General features: G+C 63.2%; 1 protein-coding gene across 4 annotated transcripts in view; it reads left to right on the top strand.

The window, feature by feature from the left end:
* CSNK1G1 (casein kinase 1 gamma 1) overlaps positions 1–21,742 on the top strand; it is a 43,265-nt gene extending 21,523 nt beyond the window's left edge. Inside the window, exons 5-13 of one of the 4 annotated variants that reach the window (XM_054169001.1) lie at positions 4,466–4,700; positions 8,029–8,114; positions 8,437–8,521; positions 10,353–10,501; positions 12,695–12,799; positions 15,538–15,642; positions 16,263–16,369; positions 18,720–18,743; positions 21,565–21,742. In XM_054169001.1, the coding sequence (XP_054024976.1) occupies positions 4,466–4,700; positions 8,029–8,114; positions 8,437–8,521; positions 10,353–10,501; positions 12,695–12,799; positions 15,538–15,642; positions 16,263–16,369; positions 18,720–18,743; positions 21,565–21,619 (951 nt within the window). In that variant the 3' untranslated portion in view covers positions 21,620–21,742. The remainder of the gene's footprint in view (positions 1–4,465; positions 4,701–8,028; positions 8,115–8,436; positions 8,522–10,352; positions 10,502–12,694; positions 12,800–15,537; positions 15,643–16,262; positions 16,370–18,719; positions 18,744–21,564) is intronic. The other 3 variants (XM_054169003.1, XM_054169002.1, XM_054169004.1) reach the window with 3 other exon arrangements.
* Positions 21,743–23,562: the final 1,820 nt, after the last annotated feature.

Raw genomic sequence — 23,562 nt, 5'->3', positions numbered from 1 at the left:
CACTGCAGAAAGGCTGCAGAGCAGCAGCTCCCTGTGGCACCCCTCAGGAGCTGGGAGCACAGCTTGGGGGAGCAGAGAGAGGAGGTCAAATTCCTCTTCCAGCTCTGCCTCCCGGGGGCTGACCCTGCTCCCATCACAGCCCAGCTGCCCTGGTTGCCTCTCTCTGGTGCTGAGTTTCTCCCAGAGCCTGGCTGGGTGACCCAGGTTGGTTTAAAGGTTGGACCAGACCCTGGGGGTCCCTGCACAGAATCACAGAATGGGAAGGGTTGGAAGGGTCTTGTGGAGAGCAGCAAATCCAAGCCCCTGCAGAGCAGGAGCCAGGGCAGGGCACACAGGAGCACAGCACTGCTCTGCAGAGCAGGAGACTCCACAGCCTCCCTGGGCAGCCTGCCCCAGCCCTCCAGCACCCTCACAACAAACAGATTTCTCTCCATGCTGAGCTGGAGCCTCCTGTGGTTGAGTTTGTGTCCCACTGCCCCTCCTCCTGTCCCTGGGCACCACTGAGCAGAGCCTGGCCCCATCCTGCTGCCAGCCAGCCCTCAGCTATTGATAGTTCAGGACCCCATCAGTCTCTCCCTGCTCCCCCAAAGGCTCTGTTCTTGGAGATGCCAACTGCAAAGTCAGGACCTGAGCACAGCCTCTTTGGTTTGCTCCTTAACAGCTCCTGGCTCCAGCAGAGCCTCCTGCAGCACTTGGTGCTCCTCAGGCAGCAGGGCAGAGCCTTTTGGGCTGCCTAGGATGCTGCTGGCCCTCAGCTTCCTCCTTCTCTGCTTCCACCCTGCCTGGATGCTTTGTGAGCTGCTGCTGGGGAAGCTGCATGCAGCCAGCAGTGGCTGCAGGACACCCTGCAAGCCAGCAAGGTGCTTCCTGCAGGGGTCTCCAGGCCTTGTTCACCCAGCAAGATGCTTGTCCCACCCAGAGCTGCTGGAGATGGGGAGCTGGTGCCCATCAGTGGTGGTGAGAGGGAGCTGGTGCCCATCAGTGGTGGTGAGAGGGAGCTGGTGCCCATCAGTGGTGGTGAGGGGGAGCTGGTGCCCATCAGTGGTGGTGAGAGGGAGCTGGTGCCCATCAGTGGTGGTGAGGGGGAGCTGGTGACCAGCTGGTGCCCATCAGTGGTGGTGAGGGGGAGCTGGTGCCCATCAGTGGTGGTGAGAGGGAGCTGGTGCCCATCAGTGGTGGTGAGGGGGAGCTGGTGACCAGCTGGTGCCCATCAGTGGTGGTGAGAGGGAGCTGGTGCCCATCAGTGGTGGTGAGGGGGAGCTGGTGACCAGCTGGTGCCCATCAGTGGTGGTGAGGGGGAGCTGGTGCCCATCAGTGGTGGTGAGAGGGAGCTGGTGCCCATCAGTGGTGGTGAGGGGGAGCTGGTGACCAGCTGGTGCCCATCAGTGGTGGTGAGGGGGAGCTGGTGCCCATCAGTGGTGGTGAGAGGGAGCTGGTGCCCATCAGTGGTGGTGAGGGGGAGCTGGTGACCAGCTGGTGCCCATCAGTGGTGGTGAGAGGGAGCTGGTGCCCATCAGTGGTGGTGAGGGGGAGCTGGTGACCAGCTGGTGCCCATCAGTGGTGGTGAGGGGGAGCTGGTGCCCATCAGTGGTGGTGAGAGGGAGCTGGTGACCAGCTGGTGCCCATCAGTGGTGGTGAGGGGGAGCTGGTGCCCATCAGTGGTGGTGATGTGCTGCAGTTTCCATCCCCTGCTCCTTGGCCTGTCCCAGGGCACAGTGGTCAGAGGCTGTCCCTGTCCCTCCCTTCCTGACCCCCAGCCCTCAGCTATTGAGGGACATTGATCAGATCCCTCTCAGCCTTCTCCTCTCCACACTGAACACCCCCAGGGCTCTCAGCGTCTCCTCCTGTTCCCCTTTCCCCTCCAGTCCCTCATCCCCTTGTCCCCTCTGTTGGACTCTCTGCAGCAGATCCCAGTCCCTCTTGAGCTGGGGAGCCCAGAGCTGGGCACAGTGTTGCAGATGGGCAGAGCAGAGGGGAAGGAGAACCTCCCTTGAGCTGCCGGCCACACTGCTCTTACTGCCCCCAGTGGCCTGCTTGCCTGCCGGGGCACACTGCTGCCCCGTGCAGCACTTCTCACCAACCAGCCCCCCACGGGCCTGCTGTGGGGAGCTGCTCTCCAGCAGGTCACCCCTCACCTGTGCTGGTGCAGAGCATTGTTCCTGGCCTGCCGTGCCTCAGTGCCAGGCTGCTGCCACCTCTGCTGCCCTGCCAGGGGTGGTGCACTCAGCACTGCTGAGGCCAACCTCCAGTGCTGTGTCCAGCTCTGGGCTCCTCAGGAGGGACACTGAGGAGCTGCAGCAGGTCCAGGGCAGGGCAGTGAGGCTGGAGCAGGGCCTGGAGCCCCTGGGCTAGAGGAGGGGCTGAGGGAGCTGGGGGTGTTGAGGCTGGAGAGGAGGAGGCTGAGGGAGACCTCGCTGCTCTCTGCAGCTCCCTGCAGGGAGGTTGGAGTGAGGAGGGGACAGCCTCTGCTCCTTGGTGGCAAGGGACAGGAGCAGAGGAGAGGGCTCCAAGCTGCCCCAGGGCAGGCTCAGGCTGGAGCTCAGGGAACATTTCCCCCCTGCAGGGGCTCTCAGCCATCGGCAGAGGCTGCCCAGGGCAGTGCTGCAGCCCCCACCCCTGGGGATGTTCCAGCAGCTGTGGAGCTGGTGCTCAGGGCCGTGGTTTGGGGGTGACCCTGCAGACCTGGGCTGAGGCTTGGGCTGGAGCAGCTTGCAGCTCTCCCCATGGCAACGGGAGGAACAATCTCCATTGTGAGGCAGCTGGAGGCCTGAGGCAGGCTGCCTGGGGGGGTGTGGAGCCTTCCCTCTCTGGAGATATTCCTAACCCACCTGGAAGTGTTCTGGGTGCCCTGCCCTGGGTGCCCTGCTCAGGCAGGGGGCTGCTGAGCTTCTCACCGAGGTTGGCAGAGCCTGGCTGGGTGATCCAGGTTGGATTCAATGCTGGACAGATCCCCTGAGGTCCCTCCCAGACAGCAGCAGGGGAGATGGTTCCAGGCTGCCCCAGGGCAGGCTCAGGCTGGGTGCTAGGAAGTCTCTCCCCCCGGGAGGGGGTCTCGAGCCTTGGCAGAGGCTGCCCAGGGCAGGGTGCAGCCACCACCCCTGGGGGGGTGCCAGCAGCAGGCACCAAGGGGCCTGGCAGCGGGGTGCAGGGTGGGACTGGGTGAGCTCAGCGGTCTGCTCCCACCGTGGGGGCACTGTGTGCCCGTGGGTGCTCTGGGTGCCTGTGGGGGTGCTCTGGGTGCCCCCGTGGGGGTGCTCTGGGTGCCCTCGTGGGTGCTGTTTGTGTCAGTGAGGGTGCTCTGGGTGCCCGTGGGTGCGGTGGGCAGGTGCCAGGGCGGGTGCTCTGGGTGCCAGGGCGGTCTCAGGGTGGGTGCTCTGGGTGCCAGGGCGGTGTCAGGGCAATGCCAGGGCGGGTGCTCTGGGTGGCAGGGCGGTGTCAAGGCAATGCCAGGGCGGGTGCTCTGGGTGCCAGGGCGGTGTCAGGGCGGGTGCTCTGGGTGCTAGGGCGGTGTCAGGGCAATGCCAGGGCGGGTGCTCTGGGTGCCAGGGTGGTGCCAGGGCGGGTGCTCTGGGTGCCAGGGCGGTGTCAAGGCAATGCCAGGGCAGGTGCTCTGGGTGGCAGGGCGGTGTCAGGGCGGGTGCTCTGGGTGCCAGGGTGGTGTCAAGGCAATGCCAGGGCGGGTGCTCTGGGTGGCAGGGCGGTGTCAGGGCGGGTGCTCTGGGTGCCAGGGTGGTGTCAGGGCGGGTGCTCTGGGTGCCAGGGCGGTGTCAAGGCAATGCCAGGGCGGGTGCTCTGGGTGGCAGGGCGGTGTCAGGGCGGGTGCTCTGGGTGCCAGGGCGGTGTCAAGGCAATGCCAGGGCGGGTGCTCTGGGTGCCAGGGTGGTGTCAGGGCGGGTGCTCTGGGTGCCAGGGCGGTGTCAGGGCGGCTGCTCTGGGTGCCAGGGTGGTGTCAGGGCGGGTGCTCTGGGTGCCAGGGCAGTGTCAGGGCAGGTGCTCTGGGTGCCAGGGCGGGTGCTCTGGGTGCCAGGGCGGTGTCAGGGCGGGTGCTCTGGGTGCCAGGGCGGTGTCAGGGCGGCTGCTCTGGGTGCCAGGGCGGGTGCTCTGGGTGCCAGGGCGGTGCCAGGGCGGTGTCAGGGCGGCTGCTCTGGGTGGCAGGGCGGTGGCAGGGCAGGTGCTCTGGGTGGCAGGGCGGTGCCAGGGCGGTGCCAGGGCGGTGGCAGGGCGGGTGCTCTGGGTGGCAGGGCGGTGGCAGGGCGGTGTCAGGGCGGGTGCTCTGGGTGTCAGGGCGGTGGCAGGGCGGTGGCAGGGCGGTGGCAGGGCGGGTGCTCTGGGTGGCAGGGCGGTGTCAGGGCGGTGCCAGGGCAGTGGCAGGGCGGGTGCTCTGGGTGGCAGGGCGGTGGCAGGGCGGTGGCAGGGCGGTGGCAGGGCGGTGGCAGGGCGGGCGGTGAGGCCGGCGCCGTTGCAGATCTCCAGGATGGAGTACGTGCACTCCAAGAACCTCATCTACCGCGACGTGAAGCCGGAGAACTTCCTGATCGGGCGGCAGGGCAACAAGAAGGAGCACATCATCCACATCATCGACTTCGGGCTGGCCAAGGAGTACGTCGACCCCGAGACCAAGAAGCACATCCCCTACCGCGAGCACAAGAGCCTCACCGGCACCGCCCGCTACATGAGCATCAACACGCACCTGGGCAAAGGTGCGGCCCCCCGACCCCTGCACACTGCCATCCTGACCCTGACCCCTGCACACTGCCATCCTGACCCTGACCCTGACCCCTGCACACTGCCATCCTGACCCTGACCCTGACCCCTGCACACTGCCATCCTGACCCTGACCCCTGCACACTGCCATCCTGACCCTGACCCCTGCACACTGCCATCCTGACCCCTGACCCCGACCCCGACCCCTGCACACTGCCATCCTGACCCTGACCCCTGCACACTGCCATCCTGACCCTGACCCTGACCCCTGCACACTGCCATCCTGACCCTGACCCCTGCACACTGCCATCCTGACCCTGACCCTGACCCCTGCACACTGCCATCCTGACCCTGACCCCCTGACCCCTGCACACTGCCATCCTGACCCTGACCCCTGCACACTGCCATCCTGACCCTGACCCTGACCCCTGCACACTGCCATCCTGACCCCGACCCCTGCACACTGCCATCCTGACCCTGACCTCTGCACACTGCCATCCTGACCCTGACCCCTGCACACTGCCATCCTGACCCTGACCCTGACCCCTGCACACTGCCATCCTGACCCTGACCCTCTGACCCCTGCACACTGCCATCCTGACCCTGACCCCTGCACACTGCCACCCTGACCCTGACCCCTGCACACTGCCATCCTGACCCTGACCCTGACCCCTGCACACTGCCATCCTGACCCTGACCCCTGCACACTGCCATCCTGACCCTGACCCTGACCCCTGCACACTGCCATCCTGACCCTGACCCCTGCACACTGCCATCCTGACCCTGACCCCTGCACACTGCCACCCTGACCCTGACCCCTGCACACTGCCATCCTGACCCTGACCCTGACCCCTGCACACTGCCATCCTGACCCTGACCCCTGCACACTGCCATCCTGACCCTGACCCTGACCCCTGCACACTGCCATCCTGACCCTGACCCCTGCACACTGCCATCCTGACCCTGACCCCCTGACCCCTGCACACTGCCATCCTGACCCTGACCCCCTGACCCTGCACGCTGCCATCCTGACCCCTGCACACTGCCCCTCTGACCCCTGACCCCTGCACACTGCCACCCTGACCCTGACCCCTGCACACTGCCATCCTGACCCTGACCCCTGCACACTGCCATCCTGACCCTGACCCTGACCCCTGCACACTGCCATCCTGACCCTGACCCCTGCACACTGCCATCCTGACCCTGACCCTGACCCCTGCACACTGCCATCCTGACCCTGACCCCTGCACACTGCCATCCTGACCCCCAACCCCGACCCTGACCCCTGCACACTGCCATCCTGACCCTGACCCCTGCACACTGCCATCCTGACCCCGACCCCTGCACACTGCCATCCTGACCCCTGACCCCGACCCCGACCCCTGCACACTGCCATCCTGACCCTGACCCCTGCACACTGCCATCCTGACCCTGACCCTGACCCCTGCACACTGCCATCCTGACCCTGACCCCTGCACACTGCCATCCTGACCCCCGACCCTGACCCTGCACGCTGCCCCCCTGACCCTGCACGCTGCCCCTCTGACCCCTGACCCTTGCCCTCTGCCTCCTGCCTCTTACCATGGCTCAGCCTCCCTGCCTGGCCTCAGCCTCCCTGCCTGGCCTCAGCCTCCCTGCCTGGGCTCTGCCCTGCTGCCAGGAGGCTGCTGGAACACTGGCACAGGTTGCCCAGGGAGGGGGTTGAGGCTCCAGCCCTGGAGATACTCAAGGTGAGGCTGGATGAGGCCCTGGGCAACCTGATCTAGTTGGGGATGTCCCTGCTGGCTGCAGGGCTTGGACTGGGTGAGCTTTGGAGGTCCCTTCTGGCCTGGACCATTCTGTGACTCCGTGATTCCCTGATCCTGTGACTCTATGTCTGTAGCAGCAGGAGCTTCCCATTGCAGGGGTGAGGGTTGGATGTTCCCTCACCCACTCTCTGGTTGGGCAAAGTCCCCTCAGCCTCCTCTGCCTCAAGCTACCCAAGGCCACATCAGGTCTGGTCTTGAATGTCTCCAGGACCAGGCCCTCAGGCACATCCCAGGGCAGCCAACACTTCCCCCCTCAGGCAGTTGTAGAGAGCCAGAAGCTCCCCTGACAGCCTCCTCATCTCCAGGCTGAACACCCCCAGCTCCCCCAGCTGCTGCTCTCCAGCCCTGCCCTCCAGACCCTGTACAGCTTCCTCCTGGACCCACTCCAGCTCCTCAGTGTCCTTTTGGGGGGAGAAAACCAACACTGACCCTGTGCAGCTCAGAGAGAAGAGCATCACCCAGTGCTGTGCTGCCTTCCAGAGCTCTGGGGAGCTGCTCTGCCCCTCTGGGGGTGATGCTCCCACCCCTTGGGGCTGTCTCACAGCTCCTGTGTCACCTCCTGCCCTTTCTCTTTGCTTACACCTTCTGAGTTCCTGGGACCCAATGTGCCCTGGGGGCCCAGAAGGCCAAGGGGGTCCTGGGGGGCATTCAGCAGGGCCAGGGAGGTTCTCCTTCCCCTCTGCTCCGCCCTGCTGAGACCTCCCCTGGAATATTGCATCCAGCTCTGGGCTCCCCAGCTCAGGAGGGACAGGGATCTGCTGGAGAGAGGCCAAGGGAGGCTCCAAGGATGCTGCAGGGCCTGGAGCACTGCTGGTGAGGAGAGGCTGAGAGCCCTGGGGGTGTTCAGTGTGGAGAGGAGAAGGCTGAGAGGGATCTGATCAATGTCTCTCAATAGCTGAGGGCTGGGGGTCAGGAAGGAAGGGACAGGGACAGCCTCTGCTCACTGTGCCCTGGGATAGGCCAAGGAGCAGGGGATGGCAACTGCAGCACAGGAGGTTCCAGCTCAGCAGGAGGAGGAACTTCTGCCCTGTGAGGGTCCCAGAGGCCTGGAGCAGGCTGCCCAGAGAGGTTGTGGAGTCTCCCAGCCCTGCCTGGATGTGTTCCTGTGTGCCCTGTGCTGGATTCTCTGCTCCTGCTCTGGCAGGGGGCTTGGCCTGGGAGCTCTCCAGAGGTCCCTTCCAACCCCTAACCTCCTCTGGGCTGGTAAGAAATGAGCCTCCCAGGACACTCCTGAGTGGCTTTGCTTTCAGGGACTGAAGATGTGAAGCTCTCCTTGGCTGCTCTTTGCTGGCAGCAGGGAAGATGCTGAGGGAGTGTAGCCACAGGGCTTGAGTGCTCCTTGCTGCTGCCCTGCTCTAGGCTCAGCTCCCAGCTCCATCATCCTTACCCTCCTGGGGGACAGCCCCTGGGGGGTGTCACAGAAGCTCCTGGGCTCCAGGCAGCAGCTGCAGGGTGGCCTGTGGGCAGCTGCTGGCAGCAGGGGGCTGGCAGTGATTTCTCCTCTCCTGTGTTGCAGAGCAAAGCCGCCGTGATGACCTGGAGGCCCTGGGCCACATGTTTATGTACTTCCTGCGTGGCAGCCTGCCCTGGCAGGGCCTGAAGGTAGGTCTGGCCCTCAGCTCGGGCCTTGGCCACTGCCCAGCTCAGCAGCTGATGGGGCAGAATCCAACCAGAAGCACTGCCCTGCCCTTGGGGTCCTTCACCTGTCCTGATGAGGCCAGGAGCTGGCAATGGGCACTGGCAGCCCAGAGTGTAGCCACAGGGCTGAGTGCTCCTTGCTGCTGCCCTGCTCTAGGCTCAGCTCCCAGCTCCATCACCTGCCACCAGCCCTGCCACAGCTCCTTCTGCTTCCCACACAGAGCTTCTTCATCCCCTGGCTGAGCTCCTGCTCCTCACACCACTCTCTTGTCTTTGTGTGCTGCAGGCTGACACCTTGAAAGAGAGGTATCAGAAGATTGGGGACACAAAGAGAAACACTCCAGTTGAAGTTCTCTGTGAGAACTTTCCAGGTAAAGCCCTGAGGGGACCCTCTGGGGGGGGACAGGAGAGTCCTGAGCTCCTCTGGCAGGGAGGGTCTGGTGCTCTGTAGCCATTATGGTGCTCCTCACACTGGCAGTTGACAACTGCAAGCTGCTGCTGTGAATCAGTGGGACCTGGAGTGCTTGTGGGGTGGCAGGAGGCGAGAGGACAAGGGAGGGATGGTTTGAGCTGAAGGAGCCCTGGAGCAGGCTGCCCAGAGAGGTTGTGGAGTCTCCATGTCTGGAGGCATTCCAACCCCCCTGGCTGTGCTCCTGTGTGCCCTGCCCTGGCAGGGCCTTGGACTGGGTGATCTTTGAGGTCACTCCATGCCCTGCATTCTGTGCTTCTGTCCCTCCACATGGCTCAGCTGAGCTGGGCAGAGTGTGGACAGCTCTGCCCACTGGTGACCTGCCCTTCAGCCCAGCTTCAACCCCACCTTGAGCACTGTGCCATGGATTGGGGTTCACTGAAGAGCAGACTTGCAGTGTGTGCCAGCTCCAGGAGCTGCTCAGTGACTCTCAGAACCACAGAATGGCCTGGGGAGGGAGGGAGGCTCAAGGCCTCATCCAGCCTGGCCCTCAACACCTCCAGGGGGGAGGCAGCCACAGCCTCCCTGGGCAACCTGTGGCAGTCTCACCACCCTTATATTGAAGAACTACTCCCTCAGCTCCACTCTCCCCCTGCTCTGCCTCAGCTCCACTCTCCCCCTGCTCTGCCTCAGCTCCATTCTCCCCCTGCTCTGCCTCAGCTCCACTCTCCCCCTGCTCTGCCTCAGCTCCTCTCTCCCCCTGCTCTGCCTCAGCTTCTCTCTCCCCCTGCTCTGCCTCAGCTCCTCTCTCCCCCTGCTGCCCCTCAGCTCCTCTCTCCCCCTGCTCTGCCTCAGCTCCTCTCTCCCCCTGCTCTGCCTCAGCTCCACTCTCCCCCTGCTCTGCCTCAGCTCCTCTCTCCCCCTGCTGCCCCTCAGCTCCACTCTCCCCCTGCTGCCCCTCAGCTCCACTCTCCCCCTGCTCTGCCTCAGCTCCTCTCTCCCCCTGCTGCCCCTCAGCTCCTCTCTCCCCCTGCTGCCCCTCAGCTCCTCTCTCCCCCTGCTGCCCCTCAGCTCCACTCTCCCCCTGCTCTGCCTCAGCTCCTCTCTCCCCCTGCTGCCCCTCAGCTCCACTCTCCCCCTGCTGCCCCTCAGCTCCTCTCTCCCCCTGCTGCCCCTCAGCTCCACTCTCCCCCTGCTCTGCCTCAGCTCCTCTCTCCCCCTGCTGCCCCTCAGCTCCACTCTCCCCCTGCTGCCCCTCAGCTCCTCTCTCCCTCTGCTCTCCCTCAGCTCCTCTCTCCCCCTGCTCTGCCTCAGCTCCACTCTCCCCCTGCTGCCCCTCAGCTCCACTCTCCCCCTGCTGCCCCTCAGCTCCTCTCTCCCCCTGCTGCCCCTCGGCTCCTCTCTCCCCCTGCTCTGCCTCAGCTCCTCTCTCCCCCTGCTGCCCCTCAGCTCCTCTCTCCCCCTGCTCTGCCTCAGCTCCTCTCTCCCCCTGCTGCCCCTCAGCTCCTCTCTCCCCCTGCTGCCCCTCAGCTCCTCTCTCCCCCTGCTGTCCCTCAGCTCCTCTCTCCCCCTGCTGCCCCTCAGCTCCTCTCTCCCCCTGCTGCCCCTCAGCTCCTCTCTCCCCCTGCTCTGCCTCAGCTCCTCTCTCCCCCTGCTGCCCCTCAGCTCCTCTCTCCCCCTGCTGCCCCTCAGCTCCAGTCTCTCCTCCCCTGTCCCGTCCCCATGTCCCCCTCCCGCCGAGTCCCCTCGCAGCGCGGGGCAGGGCAGGGCTGAGGCTGCCTCCCTCCCCCCAGAGGAGCTGGCCACCTACCTGCGCTACGTGCGGCGCCTGGACTTCTTCGAGCGGCCGGACTACGACTACCTGCGCACCATCTTCACCGAGCTCTTCGAGAAGAAAGGCTACACCTTCGACTACGCCTACGACTGGGTGGGCAGGCCCCTGGTGAGTCCCACCGCACACAGGCACAGCGGCGGAGGCACAGGAGCGGCCACAGGCTGAGCCACAGGCACAGAGTCAGAGGCACACAGGCACAGAGGCACAGAGGTAGTCACACTCACAGAGTCAGAGGCACACAGGCACAGCGTCGGAGACACAGGAGCGGCCACAGGCTGAGCCACAGGCACACAGGCAGAGGCACACAGGCACACAGGCACAGAGTCAGAGTCACACAGGCACAGAGGCACAGAGTCAGAGTCATACAGGCACAGAGTCAGTCACACTCACAGAGTCAGAGGCACACAGGCACAGAGTCAGTCACACTCACAGAGTCAGAGGCACACAGGCACACAGGCACAGAGTCAGTCACACTCACAGAGTCAGAGGCACACAGGCACAGAGGCACAGAGGCAGTCACACTCACAGAGTCAGAGTCACACAGGTACACAGGCACAGAGTCAGTCACACTCACAGAGTCAGTCACACTCACAGAGTCAGAGTCACACAGGCACAGAGTCAGTCACACTCACAGAGTCAGTCACACTCACAGAGTCAGAGTCACACAGGCACACAGGCACAGAGTCAGTCACACTCACAGAGTCAGAGTCACACAGGAACACAGGCACAGAGTCAGTCACACAGAGTCAGTCACACTCACAGAGTCAGAGTCACACAGGCACACAGGCACAGAGTCAGTCACACTCACAGTCAGAGTCACACAGGCACACAGGCACAGAGTCAGTCACACTCACAGAGTCAGAGTCACACAGGAACACAGGCACAGAGTCAGTCACACAGAGTCAGTCACACTCACAGAGTCAGAGTCACACAGGCACACAGGCACAGAGTCAGTCACACTCACAGTCAGAGTCACACAGGCACACAGGCACAGAGTCAGTCACACAGAGTCAGTCACACTCACAGAGTCAGAGTCACACAGGCACACAGGCACAGAGTCAGTCACACTCACAGAGTCAGAGGCACACAGGCACACAGGCACAGAGTCAGTCACACTCACAGTCAGAGTCACACAGGCACACAGGCACAGAGTCAGTCACACTCACAGAGTCAGAGGCACACAGGCACAGAGTCAGTCACACTCACAGAGTCAGAGGCACACAGGCACAGAGGCACAGAGTCAGTCACACTCACAGAGTCAGAGGCACACAGGCACAGAGGCACAGAGTCAGTCACACTCACACTCATGGAGACAGTCACAGAGTCACATAGGCACAGAGGCAGTCACACAGTCACACAGTCACACAGTCACAGAGTCAGTCACACTCAGAGTCACACTCACACAGTCACAGAGGCACAGAATCAGTCACAGTCACACAGTCACAGAGTCACAAAGTCACAGTCATTCACAGTATCACAGAGTCTCAATCACAGAGACATAGTCAAAGAATCAGTCATAGTCACAGACTCACAGAGTCACAATTACAGAGTCACAATCAAATTCACAGAGTCACAGAGTCACAATCACAGTCACAGAGTCATAGAGTCACAATCACAGAGGCACAGAATCAGTCAGTCACAGAGGCACAATCACAAAGTCACAGAGAAAGAGTCACAGAGACACAGATTCACAATCACAGAGACAGTCACAGTCACAATCATAGAGTCAGAGAGTCAGTCACAGAATCACAATCAGAGCGACTTAGTCACACAGTCAGAGTCACAGTCACAGAATCACAGTCACAGTCACAGACTCACAATCACAGTATCACAGAGTCTCTATCACATAGTCAAAGAATCAGAGTCACAGAGTTACAATCACAGAGACAGAGTCACAGTCTGAGAGTCACAGAGGCACACAGTCACACTCACACTCATGGAGACAGAGTCACGATCACAGAGGCACAATCACAGTGTCACAGAGTGACAGAGTGAGGGTGTCAGGGAGGGATAGGACTGGGGGGGATGGAGCAGCACTAGAAGTGGGGAGATTGAGCTTGGATGTGAGGAAGAAGTTGTTGCCCATGAGGGTGGTGAGAGCCTGGCACAGGCTGCCCAGGGAGGTGGCTGAATCCCCATCCCTGGAGGGGTTTCCAAGAGGCAGAGCTGTGGTGCTGAGGGCCATGGCTTACACCCAGCCTGAGCAGGGTTAGAGCATGGTTGGACTGGAGCCTCTGAAAGGGCTTCTCCACCCCAAGGTGATCCTGTGGTGCATCCTCTAACCCAGGCCTTGTCTTGCAGCCTACCCCAGTGGGATCTGTGCACGTGGACTCCGGGACCTCTGCCGTGACGAGAGACAGCCACGTCCACAGGGACCGGCCCTCGCAGCAGGCCCTCCGCAACCAGGTCAGCCCCTGCTGCCACCTCCCCTGCCGCCCCTCTGGCCTCCTCTGGGGGCTCCTCTGGGGGCAGAAGAGCCACAGGCTGTGGTAGGTGGCTGGGGCTGAGCTGGGCCAGGGCCAGGGCCAGCACAATCCCTGCACTGCCCTGAGGCTGCTCCTCAAGTGGGAGTTTGACCAAGCAGCAGGGTGCTGAAACTCTGCCTGGGGCAGGGAGATCCTCCCAGCTGTGAAGGGAGGAGAGGACACTTGGGAAGAGGACATTTGGCTGGAGCTGGGGGGGTGAAGGCAGCTCTGCAGCCTGGGCTGGCTGCTTGGCACTCTCACACCTGGACTGTGCAGTCAGGCAGCACTCGTGGCCAGCAATGGACTTCCCCTTCTGTCCTGCCCATCAGCTTCACTTCCCTGCCTAGCAAGTTGACTTCCCCCACATTTTCCTGGCCAGGAAGTTAACTTCCCCCATGTTTTCCTGCCCATGAGGTTGACTTCCCCCATTTTTCCTGCCTATGAAGTTGACTTCCTCCATGATTTCCAGACATGAAGTTGACCCTTCCCCATGATTTCCTGCCCATGAAGTTGACTTATCCCTTGTTTCCTATCCAGAAAGGTGACTTCCCCCATGATTTCCTGCCCATGGGGTTGACTTCCCCCATTTTTCCTGCCTGTGAAGTTGACTTCCTCCATGATTTCCAGACATGAAGTTGACCTTCCCCATGATTTCCTGCCCATGAAGTTGACTTATCCTTTGTTTTCCTATCCAGAAAGGTGACTTCCCCCATGATTTCCTGCCCATGAGGTTGACTTATCCCTTGTTTCCTATCCAGAAAGGTGACTTCCCCCATGATTTCCTGCCCATGGGGTTGACTTCCCCCATTTTTCCTGCCTATGAAGTTGATTCCCCCCATGTTTTCCTGGCCAGGAAGTTAACTTCCCCCTTGTTTTCCTGCCCATGAGGTTGTGCATGGCAGGGGGTTGGAGCTGCATGAGCTTTGAGGTCCCTTCCCACCCAACCCACTCTGTGATTCCATGAGTCTCTGAGCTCTACACTCAGACCCCACAGGCATCACTTCCTCAGTGTCCCTGCATGGGTCAGGGCAGCTCAGCTGCAGCCCTCTCCAGAGCCAGTTCATCACACACTGGGCTGCAGAGCTGGAGCAGAACCATCTGGCTGCTGTGGCTGCTTGAGCTCTGCCCAGGAGCTGCTCCCAGACCCCCAGGCTGAAGCTGGCTTCTGCTGCTGCTGCTGCTGTAGAGTGGTGCTCCTTCCCTGCCTGGGCTGGCCAGGCAGCCTGCTCTGGAAGAAGCAGCACTCAGGAGCTGTCCCCTGCCAGCCTTGCAAACCTGCACTTCCATTCTTCAGTCCTTCCTAGCCTCAGGAGCAGGACCCAGGGGGTTCTGAAGTCTGTCTCAGCTTGAAGTCTCTTCTGCCTTTTCTGCAGCAGCACTCAGCCCTCTGGCTTCTGCTCCCCTGGCATGGGCTGGGGCTCATCATCCATGGCTGCAGGGGACAGGCAGGGCCCAGGCACCTCTCTTTGGTCCCCTGCTGCAGCTTCCCTGCTGATAACCTGCTGTCATTCACTGGGGCTGCCTGTCTGCAGGCAGGGTGGAGGTGTCTCTGCTGAGCATCCCTCCTGCTGGCTGGGTGTGCACCAGCAGGGCTCTGCTGCTCTGCCCTCTTCTTATTTTAGACTTCTGCTTCAGCCTGGAAACACTTTAGAGAGTAGAGGCACAGGTGATGCTTCCTCTGCTCTGCTGAGAACCCCCTACAGCTCTGGAGCCCTCAGCACAGGCAGGGACCTGGTGGAGCAGGGCCAGAGGAGGCCACCGCAGGGCTGGAAGCCCTCTGCTGTGGGGCCAGGCTGAGAGTTGGGGTGGTTCAGCCTGGAGAGGAGAAGGCTCCAGGGAGACCTTGTGGTGGCCTTTGAGTGCTTCAAGGATGAGCAGAGAGCTGGGGACAGCCTTTGAGCAGGGCCTGTGGTGAGAGGAGAAGGGAGGGATGGTTTGAACTGCAAGAGGGAGACTCAGACTGGAGAGAAGGGAGAAATGGTTGACACTGAGGGTGCTGAGAGCCTGCCCCAGGCTGCCCAGAGAGCTGGGAGCTGCCCCATGGCTGGCAGCACTGCAGGTCAGGTTGGTTGGGGCTGTGAGCAAACTGCTCTGGTTGGGGCTGTCCCTGCTGGCTGCAGGGAAGGTTGGGGCTGGAGGAGTTCTGAAGGTCCCAAAGCAGCCCTGTGGTGCTGTGCTGAGCCCACAGTGTGCTCTGGCAGGGAGCTGGGAGGTTTGCCTTCCCCTCCTGCATGTTTCTCTGGGGACAAGAGCCAGCAATGGGCACTGGAAGATCCCCAGAGGTCCCTTCCAACCCCTCACCTCCTGTGAGCTGTGAGCCTGCCGCCCTGCCAGGCTCTCTGGTGCCCGGGAGCGGCCAGAGGGGTCCTGCTGCTGCTGTGTTTGTAGGCTGTGGTGCCTCCTGCTGCAGGGGAAGGCATCCGGGCTGCAGGGGAAGGCATCCGGGCTGCAGGGGAAGGCATCCGGGCTGCAGGGGAAGGCATCCGGGCTGCTGGGGAAGGCATCCGGGCTGCAGAGGCTGCCCGCAGCGCGGCCGCGGCTGCCCTCGCCGAGCTCTTAGCCCAGCCGGGGTCGAAGTCCTCGCTTCCTGCAGAGGCACTTCACTCGCAGCCCGCCGCCGCCTCCCCTCGCTCACCTCTGTCCCTCTGCTCTCTCCCGCCGGGGCCGTGCCGGGAGCAGGCGTCGGAGCGCCGCGGGGAGTGGGAGATCCAACCCAGCCGGCAGACCAACACCTCCTACCTGACCTCCCACCTGGCTGCCGACCGGCACGGCGGATCCGTCCAGGTACTGCCCTGCCCCTGCCCCTGCCCAGGCACTGCCCTGCCCCTGCCCAGGCACTGCCCTGCCCCTGCCCCTGCCCAGGCACTGCCCTGCCCCTGCCCAGGCACTGCCCTGCCCCTGCCCAGTCACTGCCCTGCCCCTGCCCAGGCACTGCCCTGCCCCTGCCCCTGCCCAGGCACTGCCCTGCCCCTGCCCAGGCACTGCCCTGCCCCTGCCCAGTCACTGCCCTGCCCCTGCTCCAGGCACTGTCCTGCCCCCTGCCCAGGCACTGTCCTGCCCCCTGCCCAGGCACTGCCCTGCCCCTGCCCAGGCACTGTCCTGCCCCCTGCTCCAGGCACTGTCCTGCCCCCTGCCCAGGCACTGCCCTGCCCCTGCCCAGGCACTGCCCTGCCCTGCTGCCTCACACCACAGCAGGCTGCTCATAGCCACCTCCAGCCTGGCTGCAAACACCTCCAGGCAGGAGGCTTCCACCACCTCCCTGGGCAGCCTGTGCCAGGCTCTCACCTCTTTATCAACAGGAACGAGGTCACCTCTCAGTCTCCTCCTCTCCAAGCTCCAGAGCCCTCAGCTGGCTCAGGCTGTCCAGGGGGGCTGTGCTGACAGGGCTCTGCTTTGTGTTGCAGGTGGTGAGCTCCACCAACGGGGAGCTGAACGTGGACGACCCCACGGGAGCCCACTCCAACGCGCCCATAACCGCGCAGGCCGAGGTGGAGGTGGTGGAGGAAGCTAAGTACGTGCCCCAGCAGGCCTGCCCCTGCCCTGCTCCCTGCTCCTCCCCCAGGAGAGGAGTGGGGCTTGGTTGGCCTGTGGTGAAGCACTCGCTGCCGCTCGTGTCCCGTGCCCTTCTCCTTGCATCCTGCTGCTTCTCTGCATGGTGCCTGCGGCGCCGCCGCTGCTGCTTCCCCCCACCCGTGGCGTGGCTGGAGGACGTGGCTCTGCCCCAGAGCATGTTCTGCAGGGTAGGCAGGAGCACAGACAGACACCAGGGGGCCCCCAGCGGAGGGGCCTGGCTGAGCAGCCCCTGCTCCCGGCGGGAGAAGGCGCTGGGGGCACAGCCGGGTGGAGAGGTTGGGGGTCTGCCGGTGGCCGCTTTGCGTGCTGGCTGCCAGCAGCGGCTGCCAGGCCTCCAGAGCGCTCTTGCAGCCACCCTTGCAGGCAGGAGGAGGTTTTGTGTGTTCCCTGGCTCAGGCCTGGGAAGCTGAGTGAGAGGCAGCAGCAGCAGCTGTGGTGCTGGTGGGGATCGCTGTGCCCCTCCGAGCCAACCTCTCCCCTCTGGCCGCCGGGCAGGAGCGAGAGCTGCTGCAGAAGGTTGCAGCTTTGCCTCCCTCTGCACACAGGCTGCAGCTGGCACCATCCTCTCACCTCCTGCATGAGCCTCAACACGCTGCCTCTGAACCAGAGCAGGACCCTAGCAGGTCACCAAGGGGTGAGCTGGCCCCGGGGCTGCCTCTGGGCTGCTCTGTGCTGTGGGCCAGCTGCCTGGCTCTGGTTTGCCTGGGGGACGCTGGGGCCGTGTGTCCCACCTGGGTTGTCTCAGCCCTTCTGGGAATCTGTTAGGAATGGCTCCTGGCAGGGAGGAGAGGAAGCCTGGCAGGTGTCACCAGGGCTGTGTGCATGGGAAGGGGCCCAAGCTGTGTGTCAGGCTGCTTGTCCTGGAGGTCTTCTGCTGTCTGCTCCTCTGTGCCTCAGGAAGCTCTTCTGCATGGTCTTGCTGGCCAGGCCTGATCCTGGCAGCAGCCACAGGCTCTGCCTCCAGCCAGTGGACCGAGCCTGGGGCCTGGCACAGGCTCCTGGCAGAGTGCAGAGGGGCTGGGGAGGCCTGGAGGTGCAGCCTGCAGGATGGACAACGTTCCCCTTAGACAGGGGTGGGGTGGCCTGCAGAGACCACACCGGAGTGGCCTCACAGGCTCTGTCCTGCTCTGACCAAAGCGGGTGCCCCTCCAGCACAGGACTTGGGGTCGCTCCCAGGACCTTAAGGGTCCTCCATAGCACAACCCAAAGTGAGGAGGAGTCAGAGCTGCAGATGGGAGCCCACCCTCAGCCTGTGCTTCTGCAGCTCCTTGTTCAGCCAGCCCAAGGCCCAGGCCCCACAGCCACAAGCAGGGCAGGTGCTGGGGCAGGCAGGAAGGGGCACTCGAGGGCCTCGCTGCCCAGGCTGTGCCTCAGGGCACCCAGGATGGAGGTGTCTCCACCCTGCTCTCTGTGCTCCCAGGTTGGTTTGGAGGTGCTGGCAAGCAGAGCACAAACTGCTCTGCCCTGCTAGGTCTGGGCTCTCTGGTGACTGCCAAGGGAAGGCTTCATCCCCCTGGGCATCTGTGATCATCAGCCCCCCCATTGCCTGGGGAGGGCTAAGGACTCTTGGATTCTGCTCTGCAGCAAAACATCCCAGAGAGAGCCAGGAGGAGCTGGAGCTGGAGCTGGGCTTCTGCCTTTGGAGGTGGCTAGACTGGACATTAAGGAAAAAAGCTTCCCAGCAAGAGTGGTCAGGCACTGGGATGTGCTGCCCAGGCAGGTGGTGGAGTCACCAACCCTTGGCTGTGTTTCAGGGTGGTTTGGATGTGGTGCCTGGGGCTCTGGTTCAGGGGTGAGCCTTGCAGAGCAGGGTTCTGGCTTGGACTTGGTGATCTTGAGGCTCTTTCCCAACCTGAATGTTTCTGTGGTTTCTGAGATGCAGCAGCAGAAAGGCCTCTCCTGGGCACTGCCAGCAGTCAAGAGGAGCAGTGCAGAGGCTTCTCCTGTGGGGTGCACTGGAGACGAGCTCCTGACCCCAGCCGTGGGTTTCAGCGAGGGGCAGGGCCCGGGCCCCGGCTCCCCTGCTGCCGCTGGAGGGCAGGAGCAGCTTCCTCTTCCCGGGGCCCAGAGCCCCTTCCTGACCCCAGCCCCAGGGAGCTGGCGCCTTGAGGGCAAGGAGAGGGGGGCAGAGGTGTGAGGAGGGCTGGGGGGCGGCGGGCAGGCATGGTGTGTGTCTGCCGGGCTGCACTGCATGCGTGCATGGCTGCAGCGACCGCTTCCATCCCACCTCTGTGAACTAATTTTGCTCTTTCTTCCTTTCTGTGTTTTTTCTCTTACACTCTCTGTAGCTGCCTGAAAATGCTCAACTTGTGGTGAGTCCCTCTCTCCAGTCCACATGCAAGGGGGAGCGGACCAGACTAGGCTGGGGTTGGCACAAAAAAAAGCCATATCAAAGGCACTGAACCCTCACCAAAAACCAAACCAAGCAGCCAAAACCCAAAAGCCACCAAAAGAGCACAAAGCCAACCCAGAGCTGTCCTGCCCTGAGGGCCAGGCGCCCCGCGGGCAGGCCGCGGGCTGGGTCCTGCTGGCCCCCTGCAGGCCCAGCAGTTCGGCCAGTGGCTGAATGAAGGCTGCAAAATGAGCTCAATCCTTTGCTATTCGGCTTTCCACCCCCCCAGAGCCGGCAGGGCCCTCAGCAGATGCTGGCTGGCAGAGCTGGGCAGAGTCAGGACCAGGCTCGCCCAGCGCCCTGCAGGAATTCCTCGTGCAGACGAAGCTACAGGGGGCAAAACCCTGCCCTGGGGATGGAGGACAGGCAGCCTGTTGCTGCCCCTCTGAGGAAGCCTGGGCCAGGGCCTGTGGCAGTAGAGAGGCTGGAGAGACGTGGCTGGGAAGTCCTTGCTGGCGACAGAGCCCCTGCTGGGAGGGTGGGTGGCGGAGGACTCCTTTCCAAAGCCCCCGGGGGCAGCTGCCAGCAGAGGCTGCAGGTGACCCTGGGGAGGAAGGGCTGGAAGGGTTGAGGTCGGCATCGCTCCCAGCCCAGCTCAGCCACAGCTGTGCTGGTAGTAGGGTTTTGAAGCCACGGCTGGAGGTGTCCCTCCCTCCTTGGCCCTCAGGCAAGGTGTTCCCGGGGGGCAGAGGCCTAAGCAGAGCCGGGGGGGGGGGGGGGGGGGGGGGGGGAGGAGTTTGTAGGTCCCGAGGAGGGCCAGGGGGCAGTGGGCAAAGCTCCTGTGTGGGCGAGGAATGGCCTGGGGTGGGAGCCTGCCCAGCTCTGCCCTGCTCCCCAGGCACTGCTCCGATTCCTCTGGCATCTCTCTGGCTTCTCTGTATGTCGTAGGCTGGGGCTGTTCTCTTGGGCACTGTCTGCATGCAGAGAGACCACGTCCTGTACCTGTCAGCCTTGCCTTACTCTTCTATGTTGGTGTTTTGCCTCTGCCTGTCTGATCTGCCAGGACTTCCTTTCCTGAACCCTTCCCTGGACCTCAAAAAAACCAAAGACAAGGAGAAGCAGCCAAGGAAACCAGTGCTGCTCAGCCCTCTTCTTCCCTCCCCCGCTGCATGCCACATCCTAACTCCTGCATCTTCTTCCATCCTCTCTCCTCCTAACCTGCCCCCCCACTCACTCTTGCCCACATCATGAAGGAAGGTGGCTGCTGTGGGAGAGAAGCACGGTGGCAGGGGAGCAGCAGCAGCAGGTGGCAGCTGGCCACCTGCTTAGGTCAGGGGCTGGACCTGATGACCTCAGAGGTCTTTTCCAGCCCCGATAGTTCTGTGACTCTGTGACACTAAGATGCAAGAGCAGTCCTAGGGGAAGGGGGTTGGGGGGACAGTGAAAAGTGCCAGCCCAGGAGCCTGGGTTGGGTGATGCTTCAGACTGCATGCTGCAGGCACCAGGCTAGAGGGGAGCGGTGGAGTCCCCACAGGTGGCTCTGAGGCCGTGACCCTGCAGGGGGGAAGGGCTTTGTGTTTTATCTCTTCTCACCTCCAAATTGGGCCTGTTGGGGAACCTAAAGGCAAAGAGGACCTGCAACTTCCCCTGGCCCTTAGCTGGAGGAGGGTGCGGCAGGAGGCAGCGCTCCTCTTGCTGCGGCGGTTGGAGCTCTCCATGGTGCAGGGGGTCTGGGGCTCCCGGCCGATGCTGATGTGTGCTGGCAGGCTTGGCTCGTGGAGCCCTGGTGGTCAGCCCCGGCGCTTGCAGCCTGTAGCAGGGCTGCAGCTGGGGACAAGCAGTGAGGAGGAGCCTGTCCCCACCCTGCTCTGCGAGGCCGAGGCGGTGGCAGTGGCTTTGGACGCTCCTGGTCGAGGCTGTTGGTAGAAGAGGCTTGTGGCTGAAAAAGGTCTTTGCGTGCCCTCGGCTGCTCTTGGTGCAAAAGCAGACCTGCAGCATCCCCCAGGAACTCTGGAGGGGGCTGTAAGGGCAGGAGGAAGGGCCAGTGGGGAGCAGAAGTGGCAGAGACCCCTTCCTGTGCGCAGAGGATTCCTCACAGCAGGCTGAGCATAGCGAGGTAGAGGCTCCTCCAGCACCAGGTCGTCCTGCAGGAGGCTGGCAGGGCCCTCAGGCACCACCTTGCTTCAGGGCTCAGCTGTGACTGGTGCTCTCCCCCCCACCTCAGCCTCCACTCTCCATCCTTCCTGCTTCCCCCACGCCCTGGGCGCTGCGCTGCGCTCCTCCCTCGCGGCGGCTGAGGGAAGAAGCAGGGGTTCTGCGTGCCAGCTTCATCCCAGCTGGAAGCTCTGGTTATCCAGAAAGGTTCAGCAAAGAATCCTGGTCCCTGAGCTGAGATCTCTTGGGGATTTGTCTTTTCAGCAGCCTCGTGGCCGGGCAGAGCGGCCAGGGCTCGCCGGCCCCGGCCGCTTCCTCCGGCGTTCGGCCCGAGGGAGCTGAGCATCTGGAGCTCCTTGTGCTCTGCCCCAGGCTGTCACCCACGGCTTCTGGGTGGTGTGGCATCCCCCACAGCCTGCTGCCAGCTTCCCCTGGCTGGTTTACCAGCCCAGGCTGGCAGTGCCAGCCGCTCCCCAGCACCTCACAGCCCGCCCCTCGCGCCGGGGCGCGAAGGTGCCGTTGCATGTGGGAAGCCCAGGGTGGGGGGGGAAGCTTCCTGGGCTGGAGGGGGGGCCTTCCCGGGGTGCCAGGGGACCTTCCCGGGGTGCAAGGCACGGAGCTGACTTGCTTTGTCCTTTGTGCCCCAGGTGCTGCTGCTTCTTTAAGAGGAAACGGAAGAAGACGGCGCAGCGTCACAAGTGACCGGTGCCTCCTGGGCCCTGCGGGAACCACTGCGCTGCAGCTCCTGCCCTGCCTCACTGGAAGGGGCTTCTCTTTAGGGGGGAGAAGGAGGAGGAGGAGGAGGAAGAGAGAGGAAAGGAGGAAAAAAAAAAAAAAAGGAAAAAAAAAGGAGAAAAGGAAAAAAAAAAGTATAAAAAAACCCAGGAGAAACCCCAACCAGTGACATTTGAAACCAAAAACAGAAGAAAACCTTCCAAAACAAACCACTCTGGGGTGGATCTGCTGAATGGTCTCCCTCGTTCAACTCCAAGCCTGAAGCTCCTTTTGGGACCAGGACTGTGGCTGGCTCAGGTCTTGGTCACCCCGGGAGGGGGGGGCTGGCTGGCTGACCCCCTCCTTCCCCTTGTTTACGGTGAAGGCATCGCTCGTTCACGCAAGCCTGAGGACTCTGCTTAGTTCCTGCTCACTTCCCTGCCCCGCCCTGCCCCGCGCTCTCCGCTCCTCTGTCCTCCTCCTCCCTCCTCATCGATGCGAAGAACTCTGGCGGCAGGCGCCGGTGGCTGCCGGGAGGGGCAGGAGGCCGGGGCGAGGGCCGGGCCCGGCTGCTGCAGGTTCCCTTTGGGCTCCTTGGGAACAGGGAGGCTGCAAGGTGCAAGCTGTGAGACATTTGCAATCTACTGTTCCAGTTCGGGTTCTTTTTCCGTTGGGGTCTTTGTTCTTGTTTCCTGTTCCCCGGGGCCCCCTCGGCGCCTCCCCCCTCTGACAGGCCCGGAGCAGTGTGGGTTGCCTGCCGGCAGCTGAAGTCGTTGCACTTTTAATCCCTTTTTAGCGTTTACGGCTGCAGGTCGTGGCTGGGGAGCGCCGCCGGGGGCCGGGGGGGCAGGCACCCAGCTGGCAGCCGTGGCGGGGTGCAGAGCAGCGCCCCGCGGTGGGGATCCGGAGGGCATCTCCCTGCCCCTCCTGCCAGCCTGGGTGCCCCGAGGGAAGCATACTTGAATCGCCAGCCAGCCTCCCTAGCTGCCAGCGAACGCCCCCCGCGCCGTGCCCGCCCCTGCCAGCGGGAGATGCCAGGCCCTAGCTGGGCACCGGCAGGAGGGAGCAGCGCCCGCTCTGCCGGGCTGCTTGGAGAGGTAGATCCTGGAGTGAGGGAGCTGGAGGTCTGCCAAAGCCGAGGTGTTGCTGGGTGCTGGGCGAGCAGGGCCCTGCGGTGGGGTGGTTGTGAGGCCTCCGTCGGAAAGCACTGGCAGGAGGGAAGCTTCCTCAGCAGGGGAGAGGATACTTCACTGCCTTAACTCTGATTCCATCTCCAGATGGTCAGCCAGGACTGACTGGGATAAGCCTTCACGTCCTCTCTGCCTCTGTGGGTCATCATCCTGCCCCACAGGGGAAGCCACGGTGCCCGCACGCCACCTCCCGGCCAGGCCAGGAGCTAGCAGAGGGCTCAGGGGGCTTGGCACAGGGGTGGGCACAGAGGATCTTGCACCCTGCTGCTGCAGCCTGTCCAAACCAGGAGCAGGCCAAGGGCTGCCCGAAACGTGGGAGAACTCCAGCAGCTTTGCAGGAGGATGCAGATAGGTTCCTTGTACCTTGGCCTGCCCCCTCTGACACCTGGCCAGGCTGGGACCGTTCACTCAGGGGACTTGGCTTGGCCTGGCTCAGAATCCCTGCAAGAAGAGGCAGTGGCTGGATCTCGTTGTCTGCAGTCCCTGCAAGGAGAGGCAGTGGCTGGATCTCGTTGTCTGTGGTAGTCTGGAAGGGATGATCTGCGTAGCTTGAAGCATGTGGACCCAGGAGGTTGGTTCCCCTGGCTGGGCAGGAGCAGGCAGAGGATCATCCCATGGCAGGAGGCTTACGGGCTCGCTCTCGGCGCATCCCTACAGCAGGCAGACGCTGGTGCGGTGCTGGGGCAGCAAAGCCTCGCCCCCGGGCCGGATGCCCTCAGGGCTCCTCGCCGCCGCGTTCTC

This window comes from Dryobates pubescens, chromosome 17 (assembly GCF_014839835.1).
Source record: "Dryobates pubescens isolate bDryPub1 chromosome 17, bDryPub1.pri, whole genome shotgun sequence".
Lineage (NCBI taxonomy): Eukaryota > Metazoa > Chordata > Aves > Piciformes > Picidae > Dryobates > Dryobates pubescens.
This window is presented reverse-complemented; position numbering and strand designations above follow the sequence as displayed.